Source organism: Globicephala melas, chromosome 18, assembly GCF_963455315.2.
Source record: "Globicephala melas chromosome 18, mGloMel1.2, whole genome shotgun sequence".
NCBI classification, from domain to species: domain Eukaryota; kingdom Metazoa; phylum Chordata; class Mammalia; order Artiodactyla; family Delphinidae; genus Globicephala; species Globicephala melas.
Window position 1 is genome coordinate 66,150,108 of NC_083331.1, and position 18,914 is coordinate 66,169,021.

At 42.4% G+C, this 18,914-nt stretch overlaps 1 protein-coding gene across 8 annotated transcripts in view; it reads left to right on the forward strand.

The window, feature by feature from the left end:
• MBNL2 (muscleblind like splicing regulator 2) overlaps positions 1–18,914 on the forward strand; it is a 152,488-nt gene that overhangs the window by 43,365 nt on the left and 90,209 nt on the right. For all 8 annotated transcript variants that reach the window (XM_030856873.2, XM_060288236.1, XM_030856875.2 and 5 more), the window contains exon 2: positions 7,085–7,860. In XM_030856873.2, coding sequence (XP_030712733.1) covers positions 7,687–7,860 — 174 coding nt within the window. In that variant the 5' untranslated portion in view covers positions 7,085–7,686. The remainder of the gene's footprint in view (positions 1–7,084; positions 7,861–18,914) is intronic.

The window sequence follows — 18,914 nt, forward strand, 5'->3', positions numbered from 1 at the left end:
GGTATATGCCCAGTAGTGGGATTGCTGGGTCATATGGTAGTTCTATTTTGAGTTTTTTAAGGAACCTCCATACTGTTCTCCATAGTGGCTGCACCAATTCACATGGGTAAGCTGGGACGAAGTGAGAGAGTGGCATGGACATATATACATGACCAAATGTAAAATAGCTAGTGGGAAGCAGCAGCATAGCACAGGGAGATCAGCTCGGTGCTTTGTGACCACCTAGAGGGGTGGGATAGGGAGGGTGGGAGGGTGGGAGACGCAAGAGGGAAGAGATATGGGGATAAATGTATATGTATAGCTGATTCACTTTGTTATAAAGCAGAAACTAACCTACCATTGTAAAGCAATTATACTCCAATAAAGATGTTAAATATATATATATACATAAAAAGGGAAAAATTCATGAAAATTACCAAAATTAAATAAATAAAGGATTAAAAATAGGAAATCCAAGATTCTCCAAATTAGAAGTTAGGAAACTCAAGGAGACATAGTTTCTTCATGTAATTAGATTTATGCAAAATAAAATTAAAGGCATCCCATAAATTACTTAATGGAAAATAAGTCCTTGACTGTCTGACTCAGAAATCGGTTTGTTTTGCAAGGATCCTTTAATCAGCTCTCTAGGAGGCCGCTGTCTGGCAGACAGCTAAAATACCTTAGATGACCAAGAGTTGGCTGGAGAAGCTGTGTGCTGCGCAACTATTTTCCTTAAGGCGGTCTTAACGTTTTAATCAGTCTCCGTCTCAAGATTGGACATGATTGATGTGTTTCCCTTCAGAAATGTACAAACTGGCTACAAAGCGTTGGCAAGGTGAGGACACCTGGGGTCCACAGCCCGGGCTTGTCTGAGGGGCGTGGCCTGGGGCAGGTCGCCAGGGTGGTAGAGTGGAGGACCGTGCTTTCCAAACTCACCCTGCGACATCACAGAGTTACTGTAAGGAAGGAACGTGCACAGCGAATTCTTTCCTGCAGTCAAAAGTCACAGCTTTCTGAAAATCTAACACCTAGAAGAGTTTTCAATATGTTTTGAAAGATGAAGCGTCATGTAAGTGAAGACCCTAAAAAAAGCGTGGGATTACTTTGTACTGTTGAACAGCAAGTCCTTTGGCATTTCAGGAAATACTACAGAACCTCCTTCCTTATCCTTGAACTTCAATCTTGCCTTTCCTTTGAAGATGAGTCCAGCAGTGAACCTCCACACTGGTCATATCTGGCGCCGGGGCTTTACACAGCAGCCCCTCTGTGGAGAGTTCTGGCGTCACGCGGCTGCGGACCAAGCTGCTGGCCACCAAGGACCGCCAGCCCCCTAAGACGGTCCTCTCTCAGACAAGGGCCCTAGAAACAAAGCCCTATTTACCCCCATCAAAGGCCTGCTTCATCCTGAACAAAATCTGCAAGCTATGAGACAATCTATTTTTCAAATTCTCAGAATCAAGTCTTAGCGGGGACAGATCTCTCAGGTGTTTCCTGTGTCATCTAGTTTTATTTTGTTTTGACTGATTGGAAACACAGCCACTGGGAGAAGCCCTCAGCCAGCCCTCCTGCAACTGTTTGTGTGGGAATCGGTGACCCCAAGACCCTGTGATCGACTCAGGACAGACATCTTGGTTCCCTTAGCAACCCAAAGGATGCCTGGCACACAGGAGGGCAGCAAGAAATGCTTACCACAGTGCTTGTCAAACTTGAGAGTGCTTCAGAGTCAGCCCTGGAGGGCTTGTCAAAACACAGATTGCTGGGCCCTACCCCCAAGACTTCGGACCCAAGACCTCTGGGCCGGGGCCTGAGAACCTGCATTTTTAATGAGCTCCCAGGGGCTGCTGGGCCTGCTGGCCCACGTATACTACACTTTGAAAACCTCTGGCCTAAAGATTCAGGGTTTTGAAGCTCAAATAATTTATCTGTGGGGCAGCTCCTCACCCACACCCCCAGCTTCCTTGGCAACAACAGGGTAAGCCGCTGGCACTCGCTGGAATTTTCCTACAGGATAATACTGAAAGTCTCTATTCAGAGCCTTATTCCCTTAGGTTAGACTTTGGTCCATGTTAAAATGCAAATGCTCTTTGGAGGAGGATCAGGAGTTTATTGGACAAATATTCGTTGAGCATATTCTAGATACCAAGCACTGAACTGAACCCTGAGGATTTGAAAATAATAACAGTCTATTAGATACACAGGAGCTTATACTGGGGGGAGACAGTTGGATAAATCAGTATTCACAGTTCTCATGAATTAAGGAATAATTATGTCTACTTAAAAATAATTACCAGGCAGTGTTAAAAGACGGACTACAGAGAGGCCATCAAAAGGGGAATGAAGGGGACTTCCCTGGCGGCCCAGTGGTTAAGACTCTGCGCTTCCAATGCAGGGGGCACGGGTTCCATCCTTGGTCGGGGGAAGTAGGATCCCACATGCCGCGTGGTGTGGCCAAAAAATTAAAAAAATAAATAAATACAATTAATTTTAAAAAGGGGAATGAAGGAGGTCAGGCTGGAGCCCCGCTTCAGGGGGCAGGGCCGGTGAGGGCTACCAGCCTGTGACTCAGCAGAGCCGCAAGGGCAAGATCATACCCTCCTCTGTGAGGGGCTTAGAAAGGCAGGAGGGGGAGAGAACGTGGGGTGCCTGAATGCCTGGAGAGGACAGGGCAACGGAATACCTACAACGGCCAGAGAAATAACTGGGACAAGTGCTTCAGAATTCGGCCCAGGTTCTGCCTGGGAAGGAGCTAATGGGAGGGGATTGATGTGAAGCTGGAAATAAAGCTGAAGCACACTTGAAAAGCAGCGAAGCAAACAGAAGCCAAAGCAAAGCACTGGGAGAAACTTAGACAGAAAACACTGGAAAGTAATGGGAGCAAGAGACCTTGCTTCCCAGAGCAGCGCAGAAACTTCCAGGAAAGGTAAAGGGTGCCCGGCATCGAATGGGTCCAAAGCTGACACCCATGGCAGCTTTTTGAGAATAGAAAGACGTGCCCTCTCCACACAGACACATTTTAACGGGGAGCCCTCTGGGCAGGTGAACTAGAAAGTGCTGCCCCCTGCTCCCCCCTCGCCCAGGACGCTGGGAGCTCACTCAGCAGCTGTGCTCCCACCAAGGCCTCGAGCCAGATGGACTCCCCACCACTGCGACCAGCATACTGGGACTCGGCATCACACCCAGGGTGACCACTGGGCCCTAAAAGTGTTTCATCTACTTCTGGGTTGGTAGCAGCTGGAGGAAGACAGCAGGCTCAGGCCTTTGTAGTGACACCGTGGGATGTGTACTTGGGGAAACTTCTCTGTGGGTTCCCTTCGGCTGCAGAATAAGATGGTCTGAGAAATGAGGTGCGCTCTGGATAAGAGGCCCCGAGCGAGAGCCCCGTGCAGTCAGCTCTTTGATCTGCAAGGTACCGTCCTGCTTCCAGAATCTGTGGCTGGAGCAGATCCACCCCAGGCATGACCCCAGTCATTGATAGGGAACGACTGCAGAGAGGAAGCCTGGAAGTGGATTTATTCAATAAATATTTATAGAGCGGCTCATCCTTTCATCACCTTGCTTTGGGACAGCTCTTGACTGTTCACAGAGTGTTTTTATGTTTCTTCTGTAATCAGTCCTTCGTGGCAGTAACCATGTAAAGTAGGTAGGAACTATCATTAACATTTTACAGATGAAGAAACTGGATCTCAGAGAAATTGACTTATTAAGGTCATGTGAAGGAGGCTTGGGAAAACAAGGGCTGGAACCTGGCTCTTAGGACAGGGTACTTTCCACCATTCCAGAAAGTGCTGTGGCTAATAGAAGAAATGCAAAAGCCTCTACAACAGCGCCATCAGCAGAAATACAATGTAAGCTACATATATAATTCTGAATTTTTTGGAGGGGAGCTAAAAAGAAGCAAGTGAGTTTAATTTAAATAACAATATTTAATCCAGTTTGTTAAAAATATTATCAATTCACCATGTAGTAAATATGAAGCAATATTAATGAGGTGTTTTCATGGGGTTTTTTTTCATACTAAGTCTTTGAAATCAGTGTGTATTTTATACTTAGAACACATCTCAATTAGGATGCTGGATTTTTATTAGAAATACTTGATCTGTATTTAGATTTCATAAAATTTACAACTGAAAAGTAGATTCATATAGTCAAGTTGGCCCAAGCATACTTAAAAGTTTTCCGATAAGTAAACTGAGGATCCGTTTTTAAGTTAAATTTACGTTAATTAAGAGTAAATAAAAATTTAAATTTAGTCTCTCAGTGACGCTAGCCATATTTCAAGTGCTCAATAACCACAGGTGGCTAGTGGGCCTCCCAGGAGCCTCCAGTCTGGGAGACCCGATATGTAATTTGCTCTATGTGTTGGTTAATTTAGTCTTGTCCCTTGATAACCATGTTAAAGGTTGGTCTTCTCCATCCTTGCCCATCATTGCCCATCTCCTTCGGTGGCCTCCCGTGACCTCAATTAAATCTATTCTCACTTCCTCATTTCCACAGCTGCTTGCTGTGCCCACTCCGGAAGATGGAGGTTGTCATGGCCCAAGAGAGGTGATATCTTTGTAACAGTAGCTCGGTAACTTTTAGGATAGAAACAGAGAAGAAGCTGGGAGAAAGACTGGATTCATGAACGGTTAGGACAGCGATATATTTAGGTGCAACCTGACGAGCCTTGTGGAACATCTTTGACTTACACAGGACTCTGGCCATCAGAAACTTGGTTCTTCTGTTTCCAAAAGCAAGTCCATCTTGATAGAGTGTGACCATCTAAATTCTGGTTGGATTTTCATAGGAGTAGAAATGGCACTCCGTTTCTCCCAGGGGGGGCAGGAAATGTCTTCTTATCTAAAAGTATAAGCAAAAGTGTACCCCATTCACTGGATTGAGTTAAGAGCATTGTTCCTGTGTGGTTTTTAGGAAGACTTGAGTAATGATTCATTTGCCATCTGTGCATGAATCTGTGTTTGCCTCTTTCTTTTCCTACACGTGACGCATCGGCCAAGACTGTGCTGCTTTGAGGAAGAGCATCTCCTGCATCTTTGCTGTTCTGTGACCCCATTGGACCCAGGTCCTTGGGACTCGGGGACGCTGCAAAATATTTGGCAAATATGAACTACGTGTGTCCAGCCCCTCATTTTGTCTCCACATTATTGGCGCCTCAGCTCCACTGAACACACAAGCAGAAATGTTTCCTTGTCCCTTGCTTCCCTTGCTTTGTTCTCACGGGGTTTAGAGGTAAGGGTTGAGGTAATGAGGGTGCAGGTCCAGGCTGGTCGGTGAAAGCTGACCCAGAGGCAATTTGGTTATTAAAGTCATCTTCTTAAACTCTTGAAGTTAAGATAGTTGATGTTAGCTGCTGGGAATGCAATCCTGCCAAAAAGACAAGCAGGAGCCTGTCTGGCCCCTCAAATATTTCAAAATGGGAAGCTAGGAATGTGTCATAGCTTTCCAGGTTGCCAACTTCCTTAAATGCACATACAATGATAACTCATTCAAACACTTCTACTAACAAGTCAGAGAAGTATTGGGATGAAGAAGCATTTCCCACTAGTCCCGGGAGATGTCCCGCTAAATAAATGATCCACAATCAGATAAGCTTGAGAGACGCCACTGCTTCTCTTCCCCTATCAGAGACTCATCCAAGGACGAAAAAAGCCCTCTTGCAAGGAAGCCTGTTCAGCTTGGTTTGCCTGGAGTTAACAAAACTTAATTGATTGTGAGACTCACTTTTTCAGGGAACACTTGTGAATCGCTCAAGAATTATTGCTCTCTGAACTTCTATGGTACATGACGATTTTAAATAACCTACTTCCAGCCTCCATTAAGGTTTTAGTTATAAATATTTTAGAAGGCCGTCAAGGCTAAGCAAGTATCTAAGGTAGCCCATGGCATATCCAATATATAAAAATGACCAACTTCTGATATTTAGTCCTCCATTCATGCTTGACTCAGTAATGTTAAATTTTTAACGTTTTAATAATTTCATAATCCTTGGAGATATTAAAAGAAACTAATCGTGCTGATCTTAGAAATCTGAATTGACTTGTTATATTTTTGTTGTGTTAGATATGTGATTCAGCTCCAGCATTCCACAGAACAGAACATTCTCAGATTGTGACTCCGTTAAAATCTAAACCGGACTCAGCTAAAATGAACTTGCATTCATTCACTTAGTCAGTGAGTCAGTCATCAGTTAAATCAGTCAAGAAATATTTTTTGAGGACCAAATAGCCTTGAACTAAGGCCCTAGGGAAACAGAAATGGAATATGCAAACTGCCCTTACCCTCTGAGTGCTTACAGCCTAGAAAGGAACACTAACGTCACGCAAGTATTAAAGGTAGAGAGGGGCTTCCGTGGTGGCGCAGTGGTTGGGAGTCCGCCTGCCGATGCAAGGGACACGGGTTCGTGCCCCGGTCTGGGAAGATCCCACGTGCCGCGGAGCGGCTGGGCCCGTGAGCCATGGCCGCTGAGCCTGCGCGTCCGGAGCCTGTGCTCCACAACGGGAGAGGCCACAACAGTGAGAGGCCCGCGTACCACAAAAAAAAAAAAAAAAAAAAAAAAAAAAAAATGTAGAGAGCAAGTATAAGAGATCTGAGAGTAAATATCAGATCTACCTTTCCCTCTCTAAGTTCAAATCTCTGTAAACTAGAAAAGGATGGAAAGGGTAAGGAGCCCACACTTCATCCAGAATGACAATATCCTTATTATTTAGGAGAGTCACATCCCAAATGATTGGTTACAGCATTTCCAACAGTAAAATCAATGGCCTAAATGTGAAATTAATTGGAAGTCACAGTTCTAATACACTGTTTTGGCGATTAGGCACATTAGATTGAATTGTTTCAGAATGCCTAATTATTGTGTCTGCCACACTCATCTGTTTGAGTCATTCCTAACTTTTGGACTGCTGCCTGGATCAGTTCTGCAGTACAGTTGCAGTTTCGCATTCTTTTCTCTCTTTTTTAATGCATAACTTTCCTCACTATATTCAAAGCTCAAAGCTCTAAACCGCACTTTCGCAAATTCTAGATAAGAGCCAAATAGTTTGTTAAAGTGTTGATTCCATTGAGTTTGGGTGTAAGTTGATATTTTATTTGTGTTTTGCAGGTTCAAGATTTAAAAGTGCCTGTGTGAAGTCACTTTTGCTGGAAAACACAGCCCGGGAGCTTTTGTGTTATCGTGTTTTGCTATCCAATACACATTACCCTGACCTTACGAGTGGATGAAGATACCTCAATTGTCTGGCTTTGCCAATTGCTTGATTTCGGAATTTTAAAAGGTGAAAGGAAAGAGAAATCCTGCTAAGATCCGAACATCTAAGTGGCTTAGTTTCCAGCATCGTCAATAGCTGCGAGCATCAGAACTAAATATTCTCCCAAGGAGTGCCATGATATTGAAGTCACTTTATTAAAAACAACTGTGTCTGCAAAACGATCAGGCGACTCGGACGTTTGCAGCCAGAGATGACACTGAGCATGCTTTCATTGCGGCCCGCAGTCTTCGAGTGGGGCATATTGATTGATGAGTGACCGCCTGCCGATAAATTCTCTCCTCACTCTGTTTCCCGGATTGGGCTTCTTTAAGCAATTTGTCACTTACCTTCAGACTTACATGTGGGATTTTTCACAGCAATAGTTTTGGAATCATTGGAACTTGATTTGATTTCATCATTTAACAGAAACGAACAGGATCCAAATTATTTTCTCATCATGGCTTTGAATGTTGCCCCGGTCAGAGATACAAAATGGCTGACCTTGGAAGTCTGCAGACAGTTCCAGAGAGGAACGTGCTCCCGTTCTGATGAGGAATGCAAATTTGCTCACCCCCCCAAAAGTTGCCAGGTCGAAAATGGAAGAGTAATCGCCTGCTTTGATTCCCTAAAGGTAAGAGAATGTATTTTACGTGTCACATCAATGCCACATTGGACTTTCAAATGGAATATTTTTCGTTGTACTTTTACAGACGTTTAACAATCGATTTTAGATCCTGTTTTCTTATTTGTGGTGACTGTTGGGAGATTTGCACTCAAATTTTTTCATATCAGGTATATATAAAGATTTTACGGATCCATGTTTAAATTAAAAATACATGGTGCTGTATTTTTGGTCTGGCGTGACATTCATGAACCCAAGAGTTTTAAATCAAAGTCTGGCTTGTGACAACTGAGGATAAATATTTTATTAACGTTTGATCTTCTGGAGGTTATACAAAGGTGAAGAAATTGAATGTGTCACTTTTATGAGCCAGTTATTCTGATTCACCTCTTGAAGAATTTTCTACTCTTGTGGCTTTCTTTCTTGACCAAGGGTTTCCTAAAATATTTTACTTAATAGGTTTTTCACTCTCTTTGACAATTTGTCATGGCTACAGAAATTATTAAGTACACACGCAGTACTTCTTAAGTTAAGTACTTCTGTAAGTTAACACATAGCACATCAGAGAAGAAATGAATGTGATTCAAGATGGTATCCTTGGTGATCTCACTGTCTGGTAGGGAAAACACAGCAAATGGCTACAGTGCAAGACAGAAAGGGACATGGGCCCTAAGAGAAGGATAGAGGGCAGACTTCTATGGGGACCCATAGATGGGAGAGCTGGCTTCCAGCTGATTGTTTCAAGAAATGTTTTTGGAGGCTGTGGCACCTGAGTTGTATACTGAGTTTGGTGGAGCCTGGGCTTGAAGAAATGGGAGAATTATAATGAAAGATCTAATTGAAGGAAACGGGGATGCCTTAGCCCATAATGCTTTGAGGTTGATTTTGCCCTAAGATTATGGATTCTATCAATCTCTGACTGTCTAGGACAGTTCTAACATCAATGGATATAGGTAAGATATATAGCTTAAAAAAAAAAAAAAGATTTGGGAAATCATAGTGCTGTGAGTTTACAAAATAGTGACCTTAGTCTTTTCTTGAGTATGAAGGGACTGGGTATGTTTTTTGGAAAAAATTCATCTTAAAGTAAAAAGACTTTTAAGTGAAAATTGAAATACAAGACTTCAAATCATATATTAAAGGGAAAATGTGTCTATATACTAAAAGCAGAAGAATGCATTTATAGCTCAGTAGAATTATTTTAAGGATTAAAATTTGAAAAATTATAAATATGTGATTTACCTCAACAGCTACTCCATTTTCTTTCTTTTTTATCTTTTTTGTCTAAGTTTATTAGACTTTAAAATTATAAATCATTTTGTCTACACAGAAATGAATAGATGGATAAATCACAATTCATATAAACTATAACAGCATAAGCACATTTTTATACTAGTATTTATTTTGCTTGTAGTCAAAAAAGTAAACAAAGTATTTGCTTCTATGATTATCACCAATGGAAGCATTCACTATAAAAAGCAGTGTAGATTGAAAACTAGAACATAAGAACTTTAAGATATGGAATCAGGTCAGAGATGAGAAATTCATTTTCCAGGTCATCCCCAATCTCTTCGTTTTATTAATCCAACCCTTCTCTGGTTAGATATTTACTATTAAACTGATATTTTAGCAAGTTTCTTAAAACTTTTAATTCTTGGACATCCCTGGTGGTGCAGTGGTTAAGAATCCGCCTGCCAATGCAGGGGACATGGGTTTGAGCCCTGGGGGTCCAGGAAGATCCCACATGCCTCAGAGCAACTAAGCCTGTGTGCCACAACTACTGAGCCTTCGCTCTAGAGCCCAAAAACCTCAGCTACTGAGCCCATGTGCCACAATTACTAAAGCCTCATGCCACAACTACTGAAGCCTGCACGCCTAGAGCCCAAGCTCGGCAACAAGAGAAGCCACCGCAGTGAGAAGCGCACGCACCGCAACGAAGAGTAGCCCCCGCTCACCACAACTAGAGAAAGCCCGCGCGCAACAAAGACCAACACAGCCAAAAATAAATAAATAATAAATTTTTTTAAAAAAGTGGTTTTGGTTCAAGGTGTTGGAGTGTGTGTATGCCCACATGATTCTGAAATGCACGATTTCAGATATTATGATGTGATAATGTACAGGACAGCTTCACACTTTAAGAATTCTTGGACCCACCAATTATACTTCCTGCAGAAGAGATCCATTTCCCCATCATGACTTCTACTCTCCCTTGTAAATCAATGCTTCCCCTTTGTGGCCTCCCTTGACACTATTCAGACCTCCATATACAGTTGATTCCTCTAAGTATGTGTCCTTGCACAAGCAAGTAAGTTTCCCAAAGGCAGGATTGTGTCTTATTCATCTTTGTGCCCCAGCACCTAACGTGGTAACTGGCACATAGCAGAAATGCAATCATAACCATTCAAAGTATGCATAAATGAAGAAAGAATCCCCATAGTTTTTCAAAAGGGATTATTGATGATCATTGGTGAACTTCAGACACAGAACTTCTCCGCATGAGTGTTCACCATTTTCTTTAAATATTTCATTTTACAAGCCTGGCCAGCCTCTCCTTTGAAGTCTCTCCTGCTCTTTTCCCCCAGGGCATGCTCCTCATTCTTTTACCACTCTAAACTGCCTGCCTATTTTACCTCTAACGCCACCTCTTCCTCCCCTTGCTCCCTAACGTAGATGCTGTCCGAGACTCAGTGTTGGTCCTTCCTAGGCCAGGTTCAGTGATCAGTTCTGAAAGCGGACCTGCACTCAAATATTCAGTCCCCACCTCCGTGATGCTCAATCCCAATGCTGCGTGTGTGCCCTTTCCTTGCCAACTTTGTGGCTCCCAATGCCTACTGAACGCCCCATGTGAATGGTCCACTGTCCCCTGCAGGTCAACATATCTAAATCCACATTCTTCATCCTGTCTCCACCCTGAGCCATCATCCCACTCCATCCCTATGCCTTGTTCCCCAGGCACAAAATCTTAGGTGGATCCTGACCATCATGCCAAGCACCCTTAGTTTTTTTTTGTTTTTTTTTCTTGATGTTCTGGTTGTAGGGAAGTATACATCTTTAAGAATTAATCAAAACTATGGAATCTTTACCCAGAAAAGTGGTCATACCCTCAGACTACTGCAAACAATCTCAAGATCTCCAAGGTTTCATGTTGGCTTCTAAGAGCTGTCTCTGGACTGTGAGTTACGGAACTCTCATTCAAGGAGAAGTCTGACACATTAAGGTGGGCACAAGAAGACCAGAGGGTCATTAAAGATACTTTTTGATTATTTTCCAAGTTTTCCTAGGGCCAAGATTAGAGCCAAATTCTTCCTAATGCTCAAGATATTCTCTGCTAAGGAATGATATACCTTTAGCTTCCAGGACAAAAGGAGGGCCATTACTCCCTGTCTAAGAAAAGGTGGAATCAGCTTCAGTGCCTTCAGTAAGCAAAGGAATGAGGTTTCTCAAGCAATGCAGCATCTGCCTAAATGTCTTCCTTAGGGATAGCACATCTGTGGCATTTATGGCTGATGCCACTTTCCTAGGGACACAGCTTCCGCCAGTGAGATACTCACATTCTAACACAGTTTAAAATGAAGAGTCAGGGACTTCCTTGGTGGCACAGTGGTTAAGAATCTGCCTGCCAATGCAGAGGACACGGGTTCAAGTCCTGGGCCAGGAAGATCCCACATGCTGCGGGAAAACTAAGCCAGTGCACCACAACTACTGAGCCTTCGCTCTAGAGCCCACGAGCCACAACTACTGAGCCCACGTGCCACAACTACTGAAGCCTGCATGGCTAGAGCCCATGCTCCGCAACAAGAGAAGCCACTGCAATGAGAAGCCCGCGCACTGCAGTGAAGAGTAGCCCCTGCTCGCCGCAACTAGAGAAAGCCTGCGCGCAGCAATGAAGACCCAATGCAGCCAAACATAAATAGATAAAATAAATAAATTTTTAAAAAATATTTTAAAACATTAAAAAATAAATAAAGTGAAGAGTCAGACAAGGTAATCTCTATGTTAGTTTCCTAGGGCCGTAGTAACAAATCACCACAGACTGGGTGGCTTAAAGCAACAGGAATTTATTATCTCCCAGTTATGGGGCTGGAAGTTTGATCCAAGTGTCCTCAGGGTCACGCTCCCTCTGCAGCTCCTACAGGAGGATCCTTCCTTGCCTCTTCTGGTTTCTTGTTGTGCATGCTTTCCTTGACTTATGGTAGCATTACTCTGATCTCTGCCTCCAGCTGCAGGTGTCTGTCTTTCTGTGTGTCTCTTTTTGCCTCATCTTCCCTCTGAGTCTGTGTCCAAATTTCCCCTTCTTACAAGGACAACAGTTATATTAGGTTAGGGCCCCCCGCTTCTCCAATATGACCTCATCTTAGCTAATGACATCCACAATGACCCTATTTTCAAATCAAGTCACATTCTGAGGGACAGGGATAATTCTATTTAAGATTTCAATATATCTTTTGGCGGGGGTGGAGGCGTGGAGGGGGACAACACAATTCAATGCATAACAATAATGTCCGAACATCAGAAATGAAGCACTGTGGTCTCATTCAATGATCCCAAACTGCGTTTCAGAGTCCACCTCCACACACTGCCCTGAATAGCCACTAGCCATCACCGGAGCTGGCAAAAGAGAGGAGGCTTAAAAAACTCCAGTTTTTGATAGTGAGTAAAAGAAGGGATGATGATAAACTGTCATTCTATGATTATAATAGTCTGTGTTTAAAACATGTAAGAATAGATAAAAATAATTCACAGAGAAAAATGGCATAACTTACTTCTCCAAAAAAAAACTAATGGAGTAAAATACTAATTTTAACCTTAATTATATTGTTTAATAATTACATTTGTTTGTTATTCACTTGGCCTTGGGCAGTGATGTTAACTTCTGCTAGTCTGTGTAGCAGTTCTTAGGAAACCATTTCTTTACATTTATCATAATAAACGATTTAATATTCTATTTTTTCCAAACATGGAAATAGCATTTTGTCAGTACACTTCTTTCATTCAAACTCTTGTTTTTATTTTAGGATTTTTTTTTTTTTTTTTTTTTTTTCTGCAGTACACGGGCCTCCCACTGCTGTGGCCTCTCCCGTTGTGGAGCACAGGCTCCGGACGCGCAGGCTCAGCGGCCATGGCTCACGGGCCCAGCCGCTCCGCGGCATGCGGGATCCTCCCGGACCGGGGCACGAAGCCATGTCCCCTGCATCGGCAGGCGGACTCCCAACCACTGCGCCACCAGGGAAGCCCTATTTTAGGATGTTTTTAATACAATGACATTGGAAGCAAAGATTTTAGGTAAAAGCCCTGGCCTGAGAATCTATAGCTGAGCCCTGGCATTTCTGCATGTAAGCTTACATCATTTCACCTCTCCCAGCTCCAGGTTACTCGTCAGTAAACATTCATTCATTCGTTTGTTTATTCATTCATTCCCTCTTTAACTAAACAAGAGGTACAAACTCAAAATCTGCAGGAACCAGCAAGTAATATGAATGAGCGACTCAGCACTCACGGCTGGGGAGACCCAGGGCTCACTGGAGACGGCAGGAATTTAGCTGAAGAGCACATAACCCCCCTCTAAAGACGGCAGCTGCCACCCAGCCACAAACAGCTGTGGCCTGCCTTGTGAGAATCCTGGAGATTTTTTAAAAAAGAACCAGAGATACAAGTTTTGATGTGAAGTTTCCCAATTTCTAAATCTTGGCAACCAATTAAAATATCTTTAAACCCCAAAGTTCAAATAAAACACACCTACAGGATGCATTCAGCCTGAAGACTGCCACATGTATCGTCTGAAATAAACAAACAAACACTGATCCTGTGACAGGTGCCACTAAACACTGGGAATAGAACAGCATATACAACTTCTTCCATCAACAGAGCTAACTGAGGGCAGAGTAAATTTATAAACTGCTCTTAATCATTCTTGAAAGACTTGATTCACACTGCTTTGGTGATTCACTCTCTGGTTTTCCCCTTACCTCCTTGGCCACTCCGTCTCTGTCTCCCTTCCTGAATCTTCTGCCTCCTCCTGACCTCTAAATGCTGGCGTTTCTCCAGGCTTGATCCCTGAGCATCTTCTCTGCATTTGCTCACATCCACAGTGGACAGTTACCTGACTCTTCTGGTAACTCACCAAGCATGTTCTTGCCTCAGGAGCTCTGTACTCTCTGCCCAGAAAACTGGACTTCCCTAGATGACCTTATCCAACCCAACGGCTGTAAACATTTTCTATATACTGAAGTTTTAAAAAATTTCTAGCTCTAGGCTTGATTTCTCCCCTGAACTCTAGACTCATGTATCCAATTGCCAACCTGACATCTCTACCTGGATATTCAAGTGACATCTCAAATTTAATATATCCACTAATAAGTTCTTGATTCCCCCTTCAACCTGCTGTTCCCATGGTACCATTTATTCAGTTGATCAAATAAAACATCTTGAAACCCAGACTGAATCTTCTCTTACCATTACCACCATATCCAGTCTCTCAGTCTATTCTATCAGTAAGTCCTATTCTCTCTGCCTTCAAAAGATATCCTAAATCTGAGCGTTTTTCAGCACTCCTATGATGACTGCCTTGGCCCACACTACCATCGTGTCTCAAATGGACTGTCATAATAGTCTACTGTAGCTTTCACTTTTGCCACTTCCTACTCTAGTGACCCATAAGTCATGTCACTCTCTTGCTCAAAACCTTCCAATAGCTGCCCATTTCATTTATGGAACCTGAAGTCCCTAAGGCTCCACGTGGTCTGCACCCCGCTGCATTCCTGGTCCCACTGTGCTCCCGTCAACTTGGCCTCTTTGCTCCTCAGGCCTTTGCACCGGATGTTCCCTCTACCTGGAATGCTCTTTCCGCAGGTTACCATAAGCCTCAGTTCTTCACTTTAGTCTGGACTTCGCTTAAATATCACACACCCATCCACAAAAGCAACCTCAGAACTTGTCCTTAAGGGATGTTATCTGCCTACGTATCTCCTGCTTGCCCGTGTCCGCTGCTAGGAATTAAGGCTGTAAGGCAGGGGTCTCATTGCTCTTTCCTTGTACATGGCAGCTGCTGGGTGTGCCATCATATTTACCAGTGAATAAGTATATCCTTAAATCCTACACTTTAAAGTATCACTGTTCCAACAAAATTCAGATCACTTTTTTGGCTACCTATTATTCATTTTCTCTGTTAATCTACAGACAGAAAAGCCCTCAAAGTTAAAGGCTTTGTACAAACAAGTTCTTTGATTTACAACCCAGAAGGTGTTTCTGGATCACGTTCATGGTTTTGACTGCACTGATAGGCAGGTCATATGGAGACTTGCCCACAAGTGTCAGCTATTAAAATTCCTGGACTAGCTTGTTGGGCCACTGTGGGCACCCACCTCAGCCCTCCCCAAAGCCTGGCCATAGACTGATACTGGTATTGGACAACATTTTCACTAGTCTTCTACAAAATTAGGACATTGAAATACATTTGTGTATCTTTTTCTGGTTTGGTTTTGTTTTTATTGTGATGAGAACACAACAGGAGATCTACCCTCTCAACACATTTTTAAGTGCACAATACAGTATTGCTGTCTACAGGCATGACGTTGTACAGCATCTAGCATAACTGAAACTGTATGAAGTACATTTTTTCATAAAGGTAAATTCTTAAAAGGTTGCTTTTTTATTGAGATTGTTTGCTTCTTGTTTTTTTCTGATTATCATAATATTCCTTTCTTTTCTAAAATGATTGTCGATGGATGTGTTTTGTTGTTCTTTTTTCCTTAATGTCCTTACTCAGCAAAAAACAAGTGGGCAACTCTATGTCAGTTCCCCTCTCTTCTTATGAAATATTACTGCTCCATAAAATTCATAAAAATCTATATCATTTGGTCTGACATTCCCACCATCAGACTCACTTCTTTGAGTCACACAGGAAAGTCTTCGTCATTAGAAAGTCACTGTTGAGTCCGCATTACCTGAGAGGCCTCTCGAACTTTTTTCTGTTAGCAAATGAGGACAGCTTGATCTATCAAATAAGCTAATTTTCATTTTTGGTGGGGAAAAGAGCCTGACCGGAGACTATGAGACCTAGAACATACTTGCTTCATTGCACAAGAGCAAGTCTCTAGGAAGCCAAAGACAGCTGGCATTCAGTGTCAAGGTCTAAACCATGGCAGGGGCTCACCCCTGGGGCTGGGGAGACCAGGGTTGTTCTAGGGGAGCTTCACCAATAATGAACTTCACCTGTTTTACAATTTCCCCGTGAACTGACCTGCTACTGGTAAATAGAACATTCTTTCCACTTGGTTTGGTTCAATTTCCTCTGGCTCAAAGATTACAGTCTAGTATGTATTACTCTTTCTCAGCTCTGTTTTGACCAAGAAGGATAAAACTGATAGAGGACAAATACTGCCCTGAGCACCCACCCTTGGGATTCAGGGAGTAGGTGGATGCTGACATGTTTATTTGTGGTCAACCTTACCTAGCCATCCTGCCTGACCAACCAGCATTTTGGGGATGTGACTAATAAGACCGTTTTCTTATGACTGAAGTCATGTACCCATAATGAACATTAAGCCCCGTAGAAGACGAGATACTGCCGGGAGAAAGAGGAAAAGAAAGCAAAACAAAATGACTAGAGTCAACTTCAGGCATGTTTATCTATTTCATTTAGATTACTATCATCTTACTGGAGTATTTCATATTCTTCTAAAAATCATTGCTTATAATTTTTGATTGAATATGATATGGACACTAAGGTACATTTGTAATCAATCTTAATATGAAGACTTATTTGCTGAAAAGTAGAATACAGTTAATATAGCCTTCTTAAAAATGCCCATCTGGTCCACTTCTCAAATCTCATTCGGAAGAATATTTCAAGTGCTCCCAGCCCTTAGTAAAATCATTAATAATGACACTGAAGATATCATTTCCACACCTGCTATGAAACTAAGCGCTGACCCAGATGCTCAGGATCTAAAATTAACCGGCAGCAGCCTCATTTGAGTGATTTAATTCACATTGCTTCACTTCCATTCCCGTTGGGTGCCTGAGTTGTTAACAGAAACAGTGATACTGGAAAATATTGGGATAGCAGAATTCTTAATGAAGGGTTCTAGTAGATCCAGACGTTCTGAGTGTTGTATAAAGCTGAGGCGAAAGAAATTTCATATCCTAGAGAACTTCGATATCTTTATTCATTTACTTATTCTACAAATAGCCACTGAGCTACCCCTAAGTGCCAAGCACGACATTTGGTGCCTAAAAAAGACACGGGAACCTTGTTCCCATGGAACTCACAGTCAAGTGCAGGAAACAACAACAAGAGAAAAGTAAACAAACTAATCAAATCATCACAATTTATCCAGACTCTTATTCCTTCACGAAATGCTGAGCGCCCACAGAGTGCAGGCATTCGGCCAGGCACTTGCAATACAGCACCATGTAAAAGCCCACAGCGTTCCTGACCCCGTGGGGTTTTCAGTCTAATGGGAGTGACAGAAAACAAATGGGTAGAAACACTGCCCCTGCAAAAAGTAATTATTTTTAAGTTGTGAGAAGCGCTAAAAAGGAAATACAAGGTATGTGGATAGAAAACAATGCGATTGAGGAAGACTTTCAACAGAAAGGATGGCCTGGGATGCTTTCCCCAAGGAGGTGCTTTCTGAGCAGAGACCTGAAGGGTGAGAAGGAAGCAGCCATGTGAGGAGAGAAGAGCTTCCCCCGGCACAGGGCAAAGAGAGCCCTAAAGCCTGGAGAGAAAAGCACTTAGCCAACTTCTGGAAACAAGAGGTGAGGGTGACTAGAGCATGACCCATCGGTCAGGGGGAGACCCACCTGAGACAAGGAATAAGAGAGAGGCTGTGTAGGAGTTTGGATTTTATGCTCCGTACTAAGATTTGAGCGAGAGTATGTTTTGCCTTGTGAGAAGGTCCTCTGCCTGGACAAGGAATTGCAGGAGGAGGCTGGGCCGGGAGCTCAGTGCGCGAAGCTCTGCATTGTTCCGGTCACTGCCAATGCCACCCGGGGGGTGGGGGTGGCGGCAGTGATAGAGAAGAGTAAACTTAAAATAAATTTTGGAGGTAGATATTATTAGGAAAGATGCATCCTGATGGAGTATTAAAAGGGCCAATGAATATGCATCGTAGCCTCGTTTGTTCCTTTATGGCACGTGGAACTGAAGGTTTGGAGAGGGAAGTTACCGTCCCCTCTGGAGAGTTCATTTCTCCTGGTCCTGTTTGCCCTGCTGGCTATTTTATTCTTAATGTTCTCTAAGGATATTCTCTACGTGGTCACTCAGGAGCTGGGTGGGAACCAGAGCTCCCGGGAGAAGTTAGTTTATTATCTGAGTAGTGGTGCTGCTATGCAAAATCAGGCTGCTTATCTAGAAAACCCTTCTAAATGTGCCTTGTATGATTGAAGTTCCTATTACTTCTGGTTTTCTTTTGGTCAAGTCTTGAGATTGGCTTGAATCGCATGAACTTTTTCTTAGACGTTTTACACAGAAAGTTCTATTGGATCATTTGTTTTTCAGAATTATTTTTTATTACCAATTTCAATCCTAAATTTAAAAACTTAGGTTATTTTTACATGGCGTTTAAACCCAGTTCTTTAACTACATTGCAGAAAGTGTTCCTTTCTCAGAGAGCCCTATGTCCCCCAAATTTCTAAAATCTCTAATTGAAGTAAAAGTAACTTTTTGATAAGTGGTTCAATTTCTTCTTTCTTTATAGATTTTCTTCTCATTAAGTTCATCTTAATTTACATTTTTCTCAATTATTTATTTTACTCAAGTTTTCAATTTAATCACTAATTTATTTTACTCTGTTATAAGCCTTAATCTTCTCTCTATTATTAAAGTTTAAATAAATTTATTTATAAATGTTATTATATACTTTCTAGTTTTTTCTTCGATTAAATTTGCCCGATTTGCCAGAGATTTGTCTGTTTTATTTGAAGAACATGTTCTTGGTTTTAGCTATCAATCCTGCAAAAGATAGGCTTATTTTTTTCTCATTATTATGTTTCATTTATTTTTTAATTTCTACTTTATTATTTTCTTTCTCACTAGCTTTCCTTAATTTCTTTTATCT